Raw genomic sequence first — 22,106 nt, forward strand, 5'->3', positions numbered from 1 at the left:
CAGCTTTACAGAGCTACTGTAAAGCTAGCTTTAGGGTCATATGTAAAATGATGTAACCTCGGACAAGTTGACTCATTATTTTAAGTGTCTTTATGATTTAATTTCTTCAGCTGTCAATGTCTTAGTTTCTTACCACTATTCTACATATTTTTACAGATACGCATCTGTTTAAAGGAATATAAAGGTGCCTTCACAAACACTGGAACAAGCGTCGTGCATCAGTGTCACAAACAGCCTGATACTGTGGCATTATCTGCACACTCGTTCCACTACGGGGGGGGTGTGTGTGAAACAGACATTTCAGAAACGTCAACTGAAGTCTGGATTAAGCTTTAAGACACGTACAAACCTTTCCCTCGTGTTTTGGAATGGTTGTTTTCAATATCTTACCGTATTCCATTGGCCTTCAATCCTACTTATCCTAAATATCCTTTTCACAGCAATTGCTGACCATCCAGGAGGAGTTAAACAACAAAAAGTCAGAATTGGAACAAGCAAAGGAAGAGCAGTCACACACACAGGCATTACTCAAAGTCCTCCAGGAACAAGTAAGTGAATGCAACAGCTCTGCCTCGTGAATTAGTTCAGACACGGACACACGCCTCCCCCGTGTTCGACACACAGGCAAACAGTGCTGCAGTTAATCTTGGAAGTGACCAGCCTGGACCCTCCCCACCTCTTAGCAGCTTTGCTGGGTAGAATTTATAATCTCATGTGCAGCATCTCTGCTTTCACTCTCGTGCCTCTTTAGACCACCCAAGCCCCCCAGCGATGTGTGAACGTTTCTTCCAGAAGACAAACGAATTTCGATAAAGTTTTAAAACATTGGCAATGCAGATAAATTTCACAGCAAGCAGCTAGTTTCCTTTTAAGTCTAATCGCAAGGAAAATGAGTTTAGCATAGCCCACAATCCTCCTGCAGACATCTGAATCAGAAGGACTGATTCATAGCGACATTTAAAAAAATCTCTCCCCTGTGCATCAGGGCACTTATCTAACCAGGGTGAGCAACAGACCTTTCATATGAAGTTTGTAAATCTGAACGTTTCACCCTGGCTTTCTTTGATACTAAAGTGTGGCCTGACATTGATAAGTAGATTTGAAACTATCGTCTTACAGCAGGGTGAGATGGATCACTCGGCAGCTGAGTGAAATCTAAGCCCAGTATCTACACGCGAGAAGCTGAGAAAGCTCTTGAAATGCTTTCCTATTTCTGGCCTTCGCGTGCTGCCCATGATGTAATGAATGGCAAATGGAAGGGGAAAAAAAACATCACCTATAGTACCCGTAGCCCTTTGGGGGTAGTCAAATTTAGGTTGCTTTAAAATTTTCACTCACAATGGTATATGAGGAGGTCCTCTGTACAACATATATAACTTCAAAAGTGATTTTTTTTAAAAAACTATGAGGTTGGAAGAGTGCGAGCCTAGTCAGCTGTGACTCAGTCACTTTCCAAGTGATTTTTAACTTTTTAATGGTTTGGACTCAAAATATATTGTCAGTCACTTTCCCCTAAAAGTATAAGTGAATTGTGAGGGAAAAGTGAAGATGTTAGATAGTTTATAAGCTTTTATAGCTTTGGAGGAAAATGCTTTCTAAAGCTAATCGTTACCTTTATACGATTAAGATAGATTCAGTAACTTAGACTGAGGCTTACATTATATGATTTTGGATAAGTTAGATTGAACTGAAAAAATATCGATGGCTAAATTCACAATGACCTACTGTCTAAGAGACCTGCAGTCACTGTTCTTTCTTCTTTTACATTATTCAAAGGCTTTCAACAAAGTAGAGCTGATGTGGTCCAGATTTGCTCCTGATCGGACAGACGTAGCTCTGAGCTTTGTTGTTTTACATTTTCTCTCTCTGCCTCCTTGATTTACTGGGATGAGGAGGGGTGAATTCCTGTCTCTAAATGACTCAAATCCTTTATTTTGATTCAAAATCCAAACTCCAGTCATAAAAATAGATGCTAAGTTTTGCAGAATTCATTGCTATATCCTTGTCGTCATGGCATGCGTTTTTAAAGAGCAATGTGCGTACACAGGCTTTGGTAAAGCATCACACTTCATTCTCCATTACTTAAAAAAAAAAAAAAGATAAATGGGGAACATGAACAAGATTCAGAACAACGAAAATCATTAAAAACCTAGGAAATATGACTGGAAAGGAAGCATTTTTAAATCTGCTGTGGTAATGGGATGGCCCCTTGTCAAGCAAAGGCACCGAGAATACATAAGCTTAAGAGAGCCCACGGCAGCCAAATGCATTTGGGTGCTGTTCGCCACCAGACTGTTTTCCCGAGAGCCCCTTGCCCGGTGCCCCTGTCATCCTTGTAGATGAGAGCAGGCAGTGGACACGTTCCTTCCGTCTCCCTGTAGCTTCCCGCCACACACAGACATACATTTAAAAACACACCTCTGCCTCTCTGAACAATGCCTTAGAAAGCTTTCTTTGGACTTGTGTAGAGTAGCTATACGTGCAAACACCTTTTCAGTGCCTGCATAGACAGGGCCTAAACAGATGGCCTCACCCCCAGAGATTTGATTGGGCCTAGACTCTTACTACAGTAAGTTCCCTGCATACGAACCTTCGAGTTGAGAGCTTCCGAAGATGTAAATGTGCGTTCGCCTGTCCAATCACATAAGTCAGTTCACGTGTCTGGCGTACATTGTCACCTGTGTGCATCCTCTACAAGTGGTCGTGCTTTTGCGTACTTTACTGTACAGCACTGTATAGAGTGCAGTCGTGCAGTATCTTTATTTCAAGCCCAGGATGTCCGAAAGCAAGCGTAAAAGCAGCCGTGACGTAGCTGGTACTACTGTACTTTTCAAGGTACTGTCCTGTAAGATTAAAAATGTTTTCTTTATTTTTTGTCTGTTTGTTTTTTACGTATTATTTGTGTGAAAAGTATTACAGACCCATTACAGTACAGTACAGTACTATATAGCCGATTGTGTTAGCTGGGTACCTAGGCTACCTTTGTTGGACTTACAAGCAAATTGGACTTACAGATGCGCTCTCGGAACGGAACTCGTTCGTATGTAGGGGACTTACTGTATTATATAGACGCGCACACACACACACAGGAAAAGACACATCCTGCTCTGAAGACGTGGAATTTTGCTCTTTAACGTGACTGCCACTTGATGGAAATCCTGAAAAGAAGGAACAGGTTGTGAGGGCAGACCCTTACCGTGCGTAGCCCTCAGCCCAGGGAAGGCAGGCTCATTCCCTAAGCTCTCTGTTTGCTAAGATGCAGCTTCACCAGGTCCCACCAGGCCCCACTGGCTCCTGCCTTTCATGTCCTTCACAGAGGTGGTAGCTTCCAACACCTGGAGCCTGTTCCCAAGCCCAGGTATCCTCAGACAAGATGTTAGCCCCTCCGTCTGGAGGAGACCAGCAGCTCCGGAGAGAGCAGGGAGCCAGGCCATTGAGGGCAGAAGTAACAAAACCTTCTTCTGAGCCAACCCCGCTCTTCACTCCCAGAAGCACGAGTTACAAGGTGGGACAAGCAGAGGGGGTTGACGCAAAGGAGAAGATGAGGGACACCTATGAAAAGAAAACCTTAAGACAGGAAAGCAGAGAGGGGTTTTTAAGTCCCTTTGTGCCCTCTGATAACAGATGGCACTGCTGTCACTGAGGCGCACTTCTTCTTCTCGTGTGTATCACACATTGCCTGTGCTCCCTTGTCTTTGTTATGTGTAGAAGCATCAGTGGTGTAGCCCCAGAGAACGCAGGGCAGCATGCCTCTTTGTCAAGCAGGAGCGTGATGTGGAGATGAGTCTTAACCTGCCCCACTGGCCCACAGCCAGCTGCCCCATACTCAGCTCCTCCGTGGCGCCATTGCTTTGGCAGAGGCTCTCTCTTGGCACGGAGAGCGTGTGGTTCTCTTGCTGGGAGTCTGAGATCGCCTGACAAAAATCAAAGAAGCTTTCATGTTAACGTGTACCAAGAGCCCGAAAGAACCAACATTTGAATCAACATTGGTGGTGCATTTATTCTCTTTCAAACTTGACGCATTTATATCCCACCGTGAATATTTTAGGCATAAAAGAGAGGATGTAGAAGATGCAGCTTCCTAAGCATAACAGGCCAGGAGGAAGTACCAGCAAACAGCTGCAAGGCCTGCTCCCCTTTGCCCTTATTCTCTGTCTTCATGTGTCTGCTTCAAGTCAGGCTAGGATAACAGGCCAGCTAAAGGTTTCCAGAAATCTCCCGATAACTGATGACTCCTAAGCCTTCTGAGGGAGAGGCATTTTCAGATGTTCACTGTTAAAAATCTCGTTTGAGAGATAGCTTTTCTTCTGATGCCTCAGTGACCAAGGAGATGTGTTCCCAATCCTTCCTTTCCAAAAAGAAGCAAATCGTCTTGTTTTAGACCTCCAGAAACCATGTCAGTCATTCAAATAGGTTCTCAAGGAGGACACGTACAGTAGCACTGTGGCATGTTAAAACAAGGGGAGATAACATAATTCTCGAATAATTGTTATATAACATCATTTAGCTGGTGGCAACTTGCAAACACTGCCGGGTTGAAGTTAATAGCAATACAACGAGGAAATGGAATCATTTATTATTCTTAAGAATGAATTTTATGCATTTTATGCCTGTGGAACTGCTTTCTAATTTTATTATTTAAAAATAATGACCAAGGCCCACTTATTTCTTGCCAGCCATCAGGTTTCGTAAAGTATTGGTCTCACACTGGCTTCAGGAAGACTCGTTAGAATTATGTGCTCCATCTGTTTTTCTTGTTGGAAGTTTCATAAAGGACAGCCTCAGATAAATCAGGGTTTACAGGATGATATACACTTAGTAGATAATGCTTACTTATTCATTTGGGTTTTTTTGTTTTGTTTTTTCTTAAAATCTGCAGTTGAAGGGTACCAAGGAGTTGGTCGAGACCAATGGCCACAGCCATGAGGACACAAATGTAGGTACCACAAACCTGGTGTTTGCTCTTCTTGCTTGGTGTTGGTTGAAAGCCCACGAGAACGTGGTACTTTTTGACACAAAGGAAGTCAGAAGCCCTGCGTCTCAGCGGCTTATTAAGATGACTAATATATGGTAGGTACTGTTAGCTTAGGTTACCAGATGTGGACATAGGAGTACTTGAGCTAAGCTCTATCATAAAAATTCTCATCTCAGTGAATTTATTCGAGCCCTTTATATTTTCAAAGCTATAGACCAGTGAGGTGTTGGGAGGGCAAATGGAATGAGACCCAACAGGGTAATACATTGTATACTGCATGTGTTTTTTATTAAGTTTGCCTGGCAATGAAGAGGGTAGCGAAATGGCTGCTATGCTGAAGGGGTTTCAAAGCAAACCCCTTCTCCCAGAAAAGCCCTTGAAAGCGTACCTTTCTCTGTTTCTGACCCCGATCAGTTGCATAGAGCATCCGTCCTCTTGAGACAGAGTCTAATGGTACAGGATCCCACCTGGCACTCTGCTTCCTCCTTGGTGTACCTTGAATTTCCCAGTATTAGTCAAGTACTCTCTTTGCCTTGGAAGTTCTTTAGTCTCAGGTGAAACAGTACGCCATGTGGATCATTGTCTCTCCATACGTTGGATGGTTTTGTTTTCGCCTTTTTTAAAAATCTCTTTGATATCTGTATGTATTTGACTATCCTCTTCATAGAAAATGCTTACTGAGCCGTTCTTTTCACATAACACAGAATCAGACATGGTCATGAATGCCTGATTAAGCTAGAGGGAGGAGAAATTATACATTCCATGTTCACTCTTGTTTTAATTATATACAGCAGAGACCCTGACATTCGGAGTACCAAAAAATCCCCCTTAATAACTACTGTTCCTACCAAACAGATGTTTAACATATGATGCTTATTGAGAACCTACTGTGTACATGGGGCTCTGCTAACCGTGGGAGGGGGTGGTTAGAAAGAAATATAGGCTTGGTGTCTGCCCTCAAAGAACTTACAACCAAAGGCTGTTGATGAGCTAAGGGAGACGTGGGCAGGCAATATACAAGATGGGATACATGTGCAGGAAGGTGAGGCCGCTGTGATTTGTTGTAGTTTGAAATCCAGACTTTGCTGTTTATCAGCCGGGTCAGCTTGACGAGCTACTGAACCCCTCAGAGCTTCATTTTCTTCATTTGTAAAACTGACTATGCAGCCTACCTCAAAAGCTTATCACGATGTAATGAGCTAAGGCACATGGAAATCTTAAGGTGCTGTTATTATGGTCTCTCTGTGCCAGATACTCAAGAACGGCTCCTGGATCTGTGGGATTTGGGTTTGGCTTTGAAGAATAGATAGGACTGAGAAAGCAGAAAGTTAGGGAAGGAAGCCACTCACCCAGAGCTCTCCACAGGCAACAGTGTGACCTAAGTAGAGTTTGTCTTCCCGCTCCAGTATTTCATTACCCCATCCTTACCCGAAAACCCCTTTTCAGGATCCTGTTTTCCAGAGACACGTTACTGCCACGTTTTGAAACTTTCATATGCACCCCCCCTCAGAGTCAGCCCCTCTGTGCCTCCCAAGGAAGCTGCTGTCTAATCCAATAAGCCAGACCAAGTGGCAGTATGTCTTGATTTCCTGATCTGTGAAATGGGGGTGACATTACCTCCCTTTCCTTCCTTCAGGTTTACTGTGAGAAGCAAATGACATCACTGATGTGGAAGCCCTTTGTAATTGTGAGGTTCTAACTACATGGGATGTTGTTAGGATTACAAACTCATCTGCTGATTGAATTCAGTGTGGAATTCACGCTGAACGTGGAAAGATAGGCCTGACACAATATCTAGTCTGTAGCCTCTTTCTTGAGAAATGTCAAAAGGTATATATTGTGAAGTGGAAAGAGTGAAAAGAGATCATCTTTAAGGTCTGTCGTCCTCTCTTAGAGGAAAGTTTTTAACGTTTAAGAATACCTCTCTAGGGCTTCCCTGGTGGCGCAGTGGTTGAGAGTCCGCCTGCCGATGCAGGGGACACGGGTTCGTGCCCCGGTCCGGGAAGATCCCACATGCCGCGGAGCGGCTGGGCCCGTGAGCCATGGCTGCTGAGCCTGCGCGTCCGGAGCCTGTGCTCCGCAACGGGAGAGGCCACAACAGGGAGAGGCCCGCGTACCGCAAAAAAAAAAAAAAAAACCTCTCTAGAATCCATGACGTGTGCTTTGTAATCAACCCCCAAAAATGATGGTTGAGAAATGGGGTTCAGTCAGGCCAAGCGGGAGAGAGGAGCAGCCTCTTGCCCGCTGGGGCGGGTTCGGGGAGAGATTTGTGGACTGATGGAGTCTGGTAGCACTTGCCCGACATCTCAGCTGGCCGCCTCCTCCCTCACCGAGCAGAGGGCTAGGCTAGTTTGTGCAACTCTAAAAAATTGCCTGTTCTTTCAAGCGTTTCCCAGTAGGTGGATTATTCACCTGTCCTTCCCTTTTCTGTCTGTCACGTTGTCTCCTTTGGGTAGTTTGCCCAGCACCTCCACTAGGTTGTGTGAAAGAAAAGAAACAAAGGTCTGTTATTTTGGCCACACGGTCGGAGCGCTAGCAAAATATTTTAAGATATTTTTAAATGTCTGAAATGAAGTCTACGTGTCATCTGAAGTTTTCACCAGCCCTGTGGTGGTGAAAGGAGAGGGGGCTTTCAAGCCAGACTGAGAGGGTTTGAATCCATTTTGATCACTGAGGAGTCATGTGGCCAGAGTCAGTTCAGTGATTTGACCTTTTTGAACTTCAGTTTCCTCATCCAGAAGCGTACTAAGCGAAACCCCATATATGAACACCTGGCCCAGAGTACGTCCTTGACAAGTATCAATTCCCTTTTCATGCATCAGTATCAGAATATTCAATACAGTAGGTAGTGCTCTGACAGGATGAATTTTAATGTAGATCATGAGCTCTAAAGCTTCTGGCCCAGAGGTTACTGACTGAGACATATTGATTATTTTCACTATTATTATTCACATGCAGGGATAGGAGCTGTGTATATTACCATTTCTTAATAATAATTATATAGCGGACTGGTGCTGGCTTAGCTAGGTATTCTTGTGAGAATTAACAATTGCTTTCTTAAAGCAGTATATTTTATTGGAGAAGGAAAAGGTTTGTATGAAACTGGAAAATTACAGAAAAGTATACAAAGGTAGAGAAAAAGAAGCTAATATCTCATTACTCAGAGATAGTCACCATCAGTATTTTATTTTAGTTCTTCCCACACGTGCATGCATACGACCAGAGGGGAAAAAACCATAAATAAATGAACCAATAAATATGATCACAGTGTCTTCCATTTTGTACCTTATTGATTTCTCATTATACCATGAGTATTCTTCTTGTCAGTAAATGTTCCTCAGAGACATGGCTCTTAAGGGCTGTGTAACGTAGATATGAACTAACTGAACCACGCGCCTATGTGTTAGGCATTTAACTTCCTATTGTTTTTTTAATTTTATAAATAATGCCGTAATTAACACGTCCATAAATCCTGGTCTGCATTGCTCAGATTTGTTTCTGGTTGATTCTGTATATTAATAGCTGTGTCATGAAGCCTGGCAGGGAGATTCAGACGTAACAGAATTGTTGGGCATTCAGAATGTTAGCATGACAGATGCACACCTGCCGCTCAAAGATGTGTCAGAAAAAAAAAAAAAAAAGATGTGTCCTGTTTTGCAACTTAGTAACTCTTTTGCCTATTTAGTCTCAAGAGCTAAGCTTATGAGACGTAGCCGCACCTAGAGTCAGTCAGTTACTAATTATTTTCTACTGTTTTTATATTTTATTGGGCAAGGACAGTATCTGACCAACACCTTGTTCAGTATTCTTGAGGTCCCCAAACAGAGGCACCCTTACAAAGCCCACCCTTGTCCCCATGCGCAAGACCTTCTGTGAGCTCACGCCCATGAGAAGAGGTTTCTGAAAGGCTAATCTAAAAGCATTGGAGCCGGAAGCTGAGATCAGTTGCAAAGGCCTTTTCTCCAAGAGGACTGCACTTAAGATCTGAAGCGGGTTTTTCCTTGTATTTGGAACGGGATATATTTTAGTATACCCAAGTTTAAAACTAGCCTTCAGTACAGATCCTTCAGAGATTTCAGTTATTCCAAAACCAATTTTCTTTCCTCAAAAGCAAAGCTGTGATTTTTCGTTTGGTCTCTGTCTCCGAGCTCTCTCTTAACCCCTAGGATTGCTGAATAACTAACCTGGTCCCTGGTCATTATGTATAACAGATATCAAAATCTTCAATTAAAAACTTTAAAAATTTAATTTAAAATTAAATTTACTATTAATTACTTTATTGAATGTAATTAATTTGATATCTGTCCTCACCTTGCATCTCTTTTGATGACCTTCCTCCCAGGTACCTCCCTCCCAGAGGTATCACCACCCATGATCCTTAACCTGCATATGCTCGGCGAGAAAGTGGAAGGGAAAGGAGAGGATGCAAGAAATGCAGGAACAGCTAGGAGGGATCAAATAAAGTGGCTACTTAAGCCGGCAACGTATAGAAAAATTTGGTCTAGAAGCTTTCCATGAATTTTTTCTCCCCCCTCTTTGTTTCTGCTACAGGAAAGCTTTTACCGCCCCCTCCTCTACTTGCATAATTCAAGCTCACACACTGGAGCTACAGAAATCATTTGCAGTCTGGAAAGAGGTTGAATCTGTGGCACTGAAGGTTACCCTGTCTAGTGGAACACCTTTCCCACCCAACAATAAAACAAAAACACAAAAGAGAAAAGATTTTTCAGTTTTTCACGTTGCCTCTGTAAGTAAGTAAATCCTCAGGTTGTCTTTAAATTTGTCAGGGTAAAGATGTTAAGAGCATATGGAAGAGATACCGTGTGCAGAACAGTCTTCAAGTTTAGCACACGCTGCGGCAGAAAGCTGCCATTAACCGTGTATTCTAACGGTGCCTATGGCGGAACCTCTGCTAGCGTCGAGCCCTTGGCCCAGCTGCAGAACGTGCGTACCATCCTTTGGGTACGTTAAGCACAAGAGAGTATATACATACTGATGTATCAAACAAGGCTGAAGAAAAACCCCACCGGAAACTGGGACCATAGTCTCAGAGGACAAAGACGACTCAGGCTCTATCCTTCCCTCCTGTAGCTTCTGGCCTGTTCTTGGAGGCCCCGACCTTGAACTGGAGGAGAGAGTAAGGAACACCTCAGCACAAAGGTCTGTCCCTCCCTCGCCCCATTCCACAGGCTGCATGGCAGGGAACTGGAGCACCGGCCCAGGGAGCGTGCGCCTGCAGATACCGGGGGTGAGACTGCAGACGCCACGGTCCTTCCGGCCCCTGGGGGTCTTTCCTCTCACCATCTCGCTGCCTGAGGCTGTACGAAGGCCCCCAGTCTGTGTTCCAACACAGTCTTCCATCCCCCCCTTTCTTTTTTTTAATTTATTTTTTATTTATTTACTTGTTTTTTTGGCGGTACGCGGGCCTCTCACTGTTGCGGCCTCTCCCGTTGCGGAGCACAGGCTCCGGACGCGCAGGCCCAGTGGCCATGGCTCACGGGCCCAGCCGCTCCACGACATGTGGGATCTTCCCGGACCGGGGCACGAACCCGTGTCCCCTGCATCGGCAGGCATCTCAACCACTGCGCCACCAGGGAAGCCCTTTTTTTTTTTTTTAATTTTATTGGAGTATGGTTGATTGACATTGTTGTGTTAGTTTTAGGTGTACAGCAAAGTGATTCAGTTCCACATATACGTATATTCATTCCTGTAGATTCTTTTCTCATAGAGGTTATCGGAAAATATTGAGTAGAGTTCCCTGTGCTCTAAGTAGGTCCTTGTTGGTTATCTGTCTTGTACGTGGTAGTGTGTATGTTCATCCCAAGCTCCTGCTTTATCCTTCCCCACCACGTTTCCCCTTTGGTAACCGTAAGTTCGTTCTCTATGTCTGTAAGTCTGTTTCTGTTTTGTAAATAAATTCACTTGTATCATTTTTTTAAAAATTAGATTCCACCTAGCAGTGATATCATATTATATTTGTCTTTCTCTGTCTGACTTACTTCGCCTTCCATCCCTTCTGGACTCAGTAAATCAACAAGTCGTCACTGAAGGAGGCAGCAGAATGTAGAGATTAAGAACAGATCTGGGCACCGAGTAGCCTGGCTTTAGTCCTGGTTCCGCCATTTACTGTCCGGGGGACCCTGGGCCATTCATCGCACCCTGCGCCACCATTCTGTTCACTTCTAAAACAAAGGTAGTGACTGCAGCTACCTCGTAGGGTTATCGTGAGCATTGCTAAGCAGTGCTGACGTGGCCGGGAAGCGTTGGGTATTATTATTGCTCCATCCTTTTTCATGGACTGATGCTTCCTTTAGCCTGTAATGTATGGCCCCATTCACATATTAAATGCTCACACCCAGCCTCTGGCCTTTTGTTCCAGTTACAGCCTCTGTAACGTTGCTTTTCTTCTGCTGGTGCTTCCGTTCCCACCGCTACCCCGACCCCACCCTCCTGCGCCCACCCAGCTGCCTTCTTCCAGCTAGTTTACCATGTTTTCTGCTGTGAATTAGCCGCATCCCCGCCATTTGCTGTGAAACCCAGAATTGCACGTGAAAAAAACCACACACATCCCAACCCAGCCCCCTCGGAAAGGACTGATGGTCGGAGGAGACCCTGTTCATAAACTCTCTTCTCAGCATGTGCCCCAACGAAGGATTAGAGAGGGAACTGCTGTCAAAGTTGGACAAAGCTGGCTTCAGGGTTAGTGTCTTTGGTTCCAGTAAACACTCGAGAAGTTTCCTTACCAGGAGCCTCACTGCCAACCCGCCATGTGTTTCCACAGCTGGAGCTGGGCCTACAGTTAGGCCTTTTTGTCAGGACGGGAGCTGATAGGACCTGCTTGGCCATTAGAGGATTTGGAGCGTGTAATAGGATTAGTGCATGTTTAATAAAGCTGACAGGTTGGGTTTGGAGACATGAAAACAGCCAAAGTAGACATAAATTTCAGTGCTGACTGAAATGGTCTGACACAGACATGGATACCTATATAGCTAAAATCAAGATCTGAAACCAAGATTTTCCACTCTGGAGTCAATTATACTTCCCCCAGAAGGTTAATGATAATCCTACGTGATACAGAAGCAAAAGCAATTGTTTAGAATGGAAGATTGGTAACTTTTATAAATCCAATACCCACACACACACAAATGCTCTTATCTTAAAAGAGCCATTTTCTTTTTTGTGGAAAATATAAAGAAAACAATCACCTGCAATCTTACCACTCAGAAATCAGTGTTTACACTTTCTTGTGTTTCCTTCAGCCTCGCCTATGTGCACATATATACATTTTTACCAAACTTACAGCATATTATATGGGCAGTTTTACAGCCATACATTTTTTTTCATTGTAAATCATGAGCAGTTCCCCATGTTATTAAGTGTTTCCTTGATACAACTTTTAATGACTGCCTAATACTTCATGCCACAGATGTGCTGTAGCGTATTGAATCAGTCCCTGCTGTGGGCCTTTAAAATAGCATTTGTTTTTGCTGCCATGGATAGTGTGCAATGAGTATTCTTTAATGGTGGATTAGTTAATCCATCCACCATTTAAGCACTTTTGAAATGGGGATGCTTTTCCATTAGAATGGGATTTAGGGATAGAGGGAGATCCACTAACTCTTTACAAAGATTAAAGCTCAGCCCCTACATGGTAAGTGATGAGCTAGACAACCAGTAATACTGTCTGAATGTGACCACATAGAATACTGAGTTCTTCAACAGGACATGAAAATGGCTCCCAAGAATGTCTGCATTCTGCAGAGAAAGGCAAATGGTATAGCCTTCGTGAATGATTTAGAAGAATGATACTGAGACATGTTATTGGGGGTTTTGTGCTGTGAACTAGAGCGTCTTCCTGGTGGTCTAGGGATGGCAGAACCTGTTCTCTGTGTGGATCCCAAACCCAGGCCACCCCTACCCACCCTCTCCAGAGAATACATGAGTTTGAGAAGAATGTCCAAGTACAAGGACAACATGAGTTCTAAGCCCAAACAGAAGCTTAACTTTTTATTTCTAATATGGCCAGGAAGATACATGGAAACTCAAAACCGTCAACAAGAGATGCACACAGGAATATACAGACATGACTTGAGTGCAGGCAGTATCATTTTAAAGTGTAATAAACCTAGAGAGCTCAGTCACGGGAACCAGGCCTCCCAGGAGATACAGCTTAGCACTGCCTGATGTGCTGCTCAAAACGGAACAGGAAGAAAGTTGAGGAGCATTTGTGGAAAAAGCCAGGAGCCCGAAATGTGGACAGAAGCACTTTGTTCTAGTGCCTCTGGAAGATGGTAGGGGAAAGTGGGGCGCCTCCTTCTCTTCACACAGCTTCGGTTCCTGCTGACATATCACCAGGATTAGTGACCTGAAAACAGCAGGGAACAGGGATTCACCAGGAGATGAGCGTCCCCTGGTGTTAGTTCTCTATGTTCCTAGACACTTATTGTTTTTCGAACATTAAATGTTCTACAGTGATTTCTACACTCCCAGTTTCTGCTAACCACAGAGACCAGGAAAGGAAGAGGTGTGAAATGTGCCGGCCAGGGCTGGGGCGAGCATGGCCCGGCTCACCGTCTTGACGCTGGTCTTGCAAGGATTCTCTGTTCAGCACTCCCTGGGTCTCAGGAGGGTTGTGTAACGCTGCACGGGGCAGTCATTCTCTCACCACACACACTGCTCATCTCCAGACCTCATCCATCACAGTGCCACAGAACTCACTAGACGGTGGTGTTTCTTTGAGGAAACGTGTAAGGACGAGGACAGAGAAGGGGAAAGTAGGTGGAAAGGTGGAAAGAAGAAAAAAGGGGGAGGGGGGCGGAGAAGACTGCCGGGAAGAGTTTTCCTAAGTTTCGTCGCTTGCTGCCGCCACCATCCCACCCATCCCCGCCAACTCGAGAAGCGAAACGGCCTTCACCAGAGGTGTGTCTGTAGTTGCACGACTATGCCCACGTAATGAAAACTCTACCCCAGAAGAAGTTTATCCCGGACTTCGAAGCAAACAACTCAGGTGTTAACCTGCAGATGCAATATTGATGGGCTTCCTGGGGGTGACGACAAAGGTCAGACTTGGAAATACTACTTGGACATTTCAGAGGACCCATGAGCAAGGGAAGTGCGTTCTACTCGTTCAGCCTTGCCCTGACGGAGGCGCCCCTCTCCGTTCCCCCAACCCTGTCTAGGACCTGAGAGGTGGGAAGCGGCCCCAGCTGTGAGTTCGTGCCAAATGCAGCCTCCCCTCCCTCCCTCCTGGCCTGCCCACCCCGCCCAGAGGGGCACCCGGCCACACTGCTCTCCCAGGCACCAGGCACCCTGTTTGTAGCCACCTGGAACTTCCTCAGGCCACACCTCAGCCTGAACTCCCTCCATGTCTTTCTTCCTAATTCAGGCAGAGCAAACGTTGAGCTGGGGAGGAAAGCTACTGCCCCTGCCCAGTGGAAGAGGCCTTCACATCTTACGTTCTTTCTAGAAAGACTCATCAGCCTTGGAACACTTCATAGGTTTTGTTGTTGTTGCTGTTTTAAGATTTCTCTTCTTTTTTTTTTCCTTCTCCCAAGAAAATCCTCTAAGCCTCAGCCTCCCCAGCCCTGAAATTGCCCTTGTAGGGCAGATTTGTGGCCATGATGCTGCATCGCCGTCACTTGTATTGTTATGTCAGCTTCCTTGTGAGATTTCAGAGTGCCTTTCATGTCTGGACAGTTTCCAGACTGTTCGGTGTATGCTGATGAGCTACTTACGTTTATGAGACTTTCAGAATCTAATTTGCACAGTTTCTTGCCATTGCCAGCTTTGAGAAAGATGACTTGAGACTAGGAGAAAGGTCTGCAAGTGCGACCTACGTAAAGCCCCCAAACCTATGTGGGTCTAATCCCCCACTCCCCTCACCACACGTACACACACACTGACACACATGCACACAAGTATAACATGTCTTACCGCTGTAAGCTTAGGTATCGTTCCTGGACATTTTTTTTTTAATAAATGAATTTATTTATTTATTTATTTTTGGCTGCGTTGGGTCTTCATTGCTGCACACAGGCTTTCTCTAGTTGCGGAGAGCGGAGGCTACTCTTTGTTACGGTACGCAGGCTTCTCGTTGCAGTGGCTTCTCTTGTTGTGGAGCACAGGTCTAGGTGCACGAGCTTCAGTAGTTGTAGCTTGCAGGCTCAGTAGTTGTGGCTCACAGGCTTCAGTAGTTGTGGCACACAGCCTCTAGAGCACAGGCTCAGTAGTTGTGGCGCACGGGCTTAGTTGCTCCGCGTCATGTGGGATCTTCCCAGACCAGGGCTCGAACACGTGTCCCCTGCATTGGCAGGCGGATTCTTAACCACTGCTCCACCAGGGAAGCCTGTTCCTGGACATTGTACACAGCAGTATTCAAGTTGGTCCCCTTGGTAAGAACAGAATAACTGTTGGCCTGCTATTGGGAATAACTGTTGACCTGGGATCCTGAAGAAATGACTTTAGTCAACAGGTCAAATTCGGCTAGGTGCACCATACATGAAAAACTCTAAATAATTAGATATTTTTATTGGTAATTCAGCTTTCCTCCATCTATGATGTCATGCTTTTTGCCGGCAGTGCAAATTCTGCTGTGTTGAAGCCCAGCTCAATTCCTACTTCTTGGGGTCTTATCCTAAGATCAGCCCAAATCAATTACCATCTTCTAAATATTCCCACAGTAGTTATCATTATCCCAAACATTCTGAACTACCCAGTTATGATACGCCTAGCTTCTCAACTCAGGTGTAAGTGCCTTAAGGGCAGGTAATGTGTAGGTGTGTGTTACAGAACCTAACAGAGTGATGAGCCTGTGTAGGTGGGCACATCTGTAATACATTTATAACGCTTGTTGACTGATGATTGAGTGGAGGTAGAAACTCCAGCCACCTCAGACAGCTCTGTGAATCTGTTTGGCCTGATTAGGTGAGAAATGCAAACACTTCCTTATCTATATTATCTGCAGGTGATCTTAAGGATTAAGCACATCTCGTTGCAGTTCAGTTTCAGATGTGTACAGAGGTCTTGCCGACTGTGAAAGTTAGAATTGAGGTGGTAGGGGTCACTCATCCAGCTTTCTTATGTTACAGCTTTAATTTGGTGTAAGTTTTCTTTGCCTATGGCTATGCGTCTGTGAGTCTTAACATTCTCTAAGGCAATACTTCCCAAACTTTAGTAAGCAACAGAACCAAAAGGAGAGCTTCTTAAAGCACAGATTGCTGGGCTCACCCCTTAGAGTTTGAGATTGGGAAGGTTTGGGCTGAAGCCTGAGAATTTGCTAATAAGCTCCCAGGGCCATCAGTCTGCAGACCACATTTTGGGTAACTACTGCCTGCTGTCCACTCCAGTTCAGGTCAGGTGCTGCTAGGGGCTTCCTTGTCATAGTTACATCACACTGTCCTTCAATATATTTTACATGCCTGTTACATACTCTAGACTCTTAGGTTCTTTGAGAGCACGAACCACTATTACTCATCTTTGAATCTTATCTAGCACAAAACCAACCATATAGTAGGTGCTCAATACATATCTGATGGATGAGAGAGTGGTGGAGGTTCGATAAATTCTAATCGAACTATACTGAACTGAGGTGTCCAGAGACTTTAGTCTAAATGTTGAACTTTGCTGTGATTCGATCCCCAAAGGAAAATATACAGTTACTAATTGCCAGGCTCTGGTTTATAAGAAATCACAGCCCTTTGGAGAATGCACAAAAGATACGTGGACTCACAACTAGGTGCTTCTGTGTCCACCCAAGTCCACACAATGGGCAGTGCAGTGTTGTAGACAGAGTGCTGTGTGTTGGGAGCACACACAAGCACAGCCTGGTCACCATCCTCAAGGAGCACATGGCCCCTTGTGGAGACAGCAGGTGCTGAAAAGGGAAATCACCAAACACTGGCTTCGGTGTTCTCAGCAAAGAAAGGACTTGGCCTGGGATTAGGGGCTTGAACGAAGTCCAGAAGTTGTGACTCCCTGAGAGGTAACTTGGACAGAAGGCAGTTTAGACTAATAGCTCCAAAGTCTGGCTACCTGGGGCCCGGTCTTACAGCCACTGCTCTCTAGGTATGTGAGCTGAGGAAAGCACTTAGCTTATTTGTGCCTCGATTTTATCATCTGTAAAATGGGGATAAGAGCAGGACCAACACCTGGCATCTACCAGGCACTCAGCAAGAGCTAACTATTATAATCACTGCCCTTATTCATACTATTTTTTAATTCAGAGGGCCCCAAATTCTACATCCACCATGAACCATGCACCAGCAATCCAGACCACTTTGTTCTTGGAGTATTTCTCATAGGTGGCATATGCAAGAATGCAGTGAGAAGAGAGAATTGGATTTTGGTGTGTTAGGGAGGGGAGACTGTCTAATGTTTACTGAGATCTCACAGTATGGCTGGCAAACCTTGTAAAATTTGATTTTACTTTAATAATAATTAAATGTCTCTCTTGCCCATTTATCAGATTGCATCCCATCTATTCTCATGACCTAATTTACCTCTGTACAGGTCAAAAAGACTCTGAATTTTAATATTATCATTAGTAACGTAAACTCAGCAGGTGAAAATTATGATAGTGAGTGCTTTGTAGCAGAGAAAAATACGAAATGTCATACTGAGAAATGGACTGGGAAAATAACATGCCAAGAGCACCGCAACACAATTAATCTTCACCAACAATAGAGTCAGTATCATACAAGATGAATCAAACTGACTAATTCTGGATGCACGTACATACATTTTAAAGTATTTCGCGTTAGTTTCTTCTGTTTGCTGCTCCATTTTTATTGGTTAAGGAGATTGTTCACGTCAGTACTTTTTCAGGCTCTGAAGGGTAGCCTCACTTGTGTGGATATAGTAGCATGGGTCCCATTTTTTACGTATTGAAGAGAAACACACAAGATCAAGTGTATCTTTTTGCACTTGGCAACATTTATGGCAGCATATAGCAAAACTAAAAACACTACAACCTGCCCTTTAAATAATGAATGGAGCTAAAGGAATACAGAAGATTTTTTTTCTCATTTTTACATAACTTTTATTTAATATGATTGTCACAAAACTATGCCAAAAGAAAGGCATCTCATCACCAGCTTGAGACCATAGTTTAAGCTTGGTGTGAACTGTGATAGCCATAGTTAAGTTATGATCCAGGCAGGAGTATACTCTTAGTTTTTAATGGAAAACATTACAAAATTGAAATGACTCCTTCCTATCAGGGTTCTCTTGTTAAAAGTATATGTGGGATAATCCTGTGTTTTCAAATAAGAATTAAATAACTATATATATACACACACACACAACTATATATATACACACACAACTATATATATACACACACACACAACTATATATATACACACACAACTATATATATATACACACACACACAACTATATATATACACACACACACAACTATATATACACACACACACAACTATATATATACACACACACACAACTATATATATATACACACACACAACTATATATATACACACACACAACTATATATATACACACACACACACAACTATATATATACACACACACAACTATATATATACACACACACAACTATATATATACACACACACACAACTATATATATACACACACACAACTATATATATACACACACACAACTATATATATACACACACACACAACTATATATATACACACACACACAACTATATATATACACACACACACACACAACTATATATATACACACACACAACTATATATATACACACACACACAACTATATATATACACACACACACAACTATATATATATACATTCATGTGTGTGTATATATATTACGTAATACTCTATATATGAGTATGTGGGAGGAGGGTTATATATAAAATATGAAAGGTAAATATCTGAATGTTAATAGTGCTTATATCTGAGCAGTAGAATTCCAATTAATTTTTAAAATCTATATTCTGTACGTTTTCTGCCAGTATATATATTTGTAAAGAGAAAACCAAGAAACGTTATTATTAAGAATTAACGTGGCATGGACATATATACACTACCAAACGTAAAATAGATAGCTAGTGGGAAGCAGCTGCATAGCACAGGGAGATCAGCTCGGTGCTTTGTGACCACCTAGAGGGGTGGGATAGGGTGGGTGGGAGGGAGACGCAAGAGGGAGGGGATATGGGGATATATGTATATGTACAGCTGATTCACTTTGGTATAAAGCAGAAACTAACACACCATTGTAAAGCAGTTATACTCCAATAAAGATGTTAAAAAAAAAAAGAACGTGAACTAGAGAATTATCTTAAATTTGAAACAGGAAAAGAAAGGGAAAAGTTTATAAGCTTATATTATGGTCTCTCCAAAAAAAGTTAATATTTAATTTAAAAACATATTGAAGGGCTTCCCTGGTGGCACAGTGGTTGAGAGTCCGCCTGCCGATGCAGGGGACACAGGTTCATGCCCCGGTCCGGGAAGATCCCACATGCCGCGGAGCGGCTGGGCCCGTGAGCCACGGCCGCTGAGCCTGTGCGTCCGGAGCCTGTGCTCCGCAACGGGAGACGCCACAGCAGTGAGAGGCCCGTGTACTGCAAAAAATAAAAAAAAATTTTAAAAATTAAAAAATAAAAAATATTGAAAGCACTAATAATAGATACAAACTCAAAGTTAACTTTTTACTGTCTAAATCTAAAGTAGTAAAGAAATTATTTTACTTTAAAATGATGCTACATCAAATACATTTAGGGACCAGAAGAATGTAAAATACCCAAAGCGACTGCATTGTTTTTTCCCCTCTGCATTATATGTAGTCCTCCTAGACTTCTGGGAAATCACTCCCAGCCAAGGGTACTGACCATATCCTGTGACTGCCAGTCGGTCTCACCTATGAAGTTTATCCTCTCTGGGTAATAACAGATTCATTCAACAAATATTACCGAGAGTCTACCATTTATTCTTTCAACCAACTATATTGGTTGAAGATTTACCACGTGCAGGGGACTGTGCTAGCAACTGAGGACACTGTCGCTTTGTAGAGAAATGACTGCAGGTAGAGCAGGCACATGAAGACCAGGCAGAGACACTCTGAGGGTGGCAAGGACAACTCCCCTGTTACCTGTGGGACGGGGGAGAGACGGCAGATGGGCTGGAGAGCCCCTGCCAGCCCAGATGCTATCCTGAGCCTATGACCCATATTTCCCGCTACCTTTCCAAGACCTCACATCCAGTATTTCTGAAATACTGGAGCCAGTACTTCTCATTCTTTGTGACCTCTGATTCTAGCATCATTATTCTGCTAGTGGTCCAGACTTTGCTGAAAAGCTTTTAATTCTTTTCTTTCCTCTGTCCATTCTTCCTTTAGAATGGCTTCTGTATCCCCCGCTTTTCTCTTTTATCCCATCACCTCAGTGGTTCTGCTTTATTATCACATACTTGGGGTATAGCTGGGGCTCCCCCAGTCCCCCTGCCCGAGTCTCTTCATCTGCTTGGCCGGTCCTGCCCGTGGCCCTCATTTGGTCTTTGGAGCGCTGCCTCAACCTCGGCTTTCCCCTGCACACATCTTCCAAACCGCGTGCCTGTTACAAGTCACACTTGGCCAAAGGACAAGGTGTCACCACCTAACAGCAGCAGAGAGCCAGGCCCATCCCAGCTAACACTGCTCCTGGGCCAGGCCCCTGCTGCCTTTCTTCTCTGCTCCCCTTTGCGTTCACGATTGCACCCGAGCCACCGCTCATCAGCCAGCATGGAGCCCCTGCTGGCCCCCCAAGAGGCCCGGACTGCTGGCAGCCCTCAGAAGGGGATGGCGTCCCAGTGGTCAACAGGCATTTTTCAGTTGACAAGGACTGTAATAGGCTGACATTACAGTCCATTCAAGAGAGGCAGCCCAGCATGGTGGTTAAGAGTCTGGAGTGAGACAGCATCGGTTCACATCCTGAGTCTGCTTCTTACTAGTTGTGTGACCTTAGACAAGTCCCTGGCCTCTCCATTCCTCATTTTCCTCATCTGTAAAATGTACTGACCTCCTAGAGCTGTTAGGGGGATTGGGTGAGTTCATATTTGTAAAGTTCTTATACTACTACCTGCACAAATTAAGCACTATATGTGTTTATTAAATAAATATAACCAAGAGTGATCTAAAAAGAAAGCCACCAGGAGAAATGCTTTACGTGGATATCTCTGGTAACTAAACCACAGTGAGTTTTCTCTTTTTTAAAGGGTCCTTTTTATTTTTTTAAAGGTTTTTTTAAATTAAATTGATTTCTTCATTTATGTTTGGCTGCGTTGGGTCTTTGTTGCTGCGAGCGGGCTTTCTTTAGTTGTGGACAGCAGGGGCTACTCTTTACTGCAGTGTGCGGGCTTCTCGTTGCGGAGCACAGGCTCTAGGCACGCGGGTTTCAGTAGTTCTGGCACACGGGCTCAGTAGTTGTGGCTCACGGGCTCTAGAGCGCAGGCTTAATAGCTGTGGCGCACGGGCTTAGTTGCTCCGCAGCATGTGGGATCTTCCTGGACCAGGGCTCGAACCTGTGTCTGCTGCATTGGCAGGCGGATTCTTAAACACTGCGCCACCAGGGAAGCCCTTAAAGGGTCCTTTTCATGATGCATAACCAGTTCTCACTGATTTTAATCTTTGCAAGTGGAAATCTTAGAAAATCTTGGAGTTGTCTTAGGACATAATGCATGCACTCTGGGTCTGAGTCCAGCAACTGAAGCCCAGTGCGGTGGCTCGTATCCCAGTGTGTAAAATGTGCTAGTGTTGTGATGAATCACTAACTCTTGGCTGAGGGCTGGCGCTCCACACATCTGCTCTCAAATGGTCTCTCTGAGGCTGAAACCTGTTAGGCCTCTGAGGCTCCCCTCTGCAGACCCTGGACATCAAAGGCTTCTGAGAAAAGGGACAGGTGGGTGGGGACCCATGACCCTCAGGCCTGGCAGTACCAACCTTCAGCAACTGGTAAGATTAGTGAGGCCTTGGGACTTCTAAGCCACAGAAAATTCCCGAGATCCTGCATTCCCTTGAACCGTAAGAAATTTTGAAGCTTACTCAGTTACTCATTCTCATCAATCCTTTTCTCACCCATTTGCTTTTTAAATGTTTTTTTCCTCCCTCTTCTTCTTCTCTTCCTTCCAATTTTATTGG

The 22,106-nt window shown here is 44.1% G+C and overlaps 1 protein-coding gene across 2 annotated transcripts in view; it reads left to right on the forward strand.

Moving 5' to 3' along the window:
- Positions 1-22,106, forward strand: part of ENOX1 (ecto-NOX disulfide-thiol exchanger 1) — a 214,126-nt gene that overhangs the window by 146,903 nt on the left and 45,117 nt on the right. Inside the window, exons 10-11 of one of the 2 annotated variants that reach the window (XM_065895901.1) lie at positions 441-548; positions 4,880-4,936. In XM_065895901.1, coding sequence (XP_065751973.1) covers positions 441-548; positions 4,880-4,936 — 165 coding nt within the window. The remainder of the gene's footprint in view (positions 1-440; positions 549-4,879; positions 4,937-22,106) is intronic. The other variant, XM_065895902.1, reaches the window with a different exon arrangement.

The sequence above is a fragment of the Phocoena phocoena genome, chromosome 18, assembly GCF_963924675.1.
Source record: "Phocoena phocoena chromosome 18, mPhoPho1.1, whole genome shotgun sequence".
Lineage (NCBI taxonomy): Eukaryota > Metazoa > Chordata > Mammalia > Artiodactyla > Phocoenidae > Phocoena > Phocoena phocoena.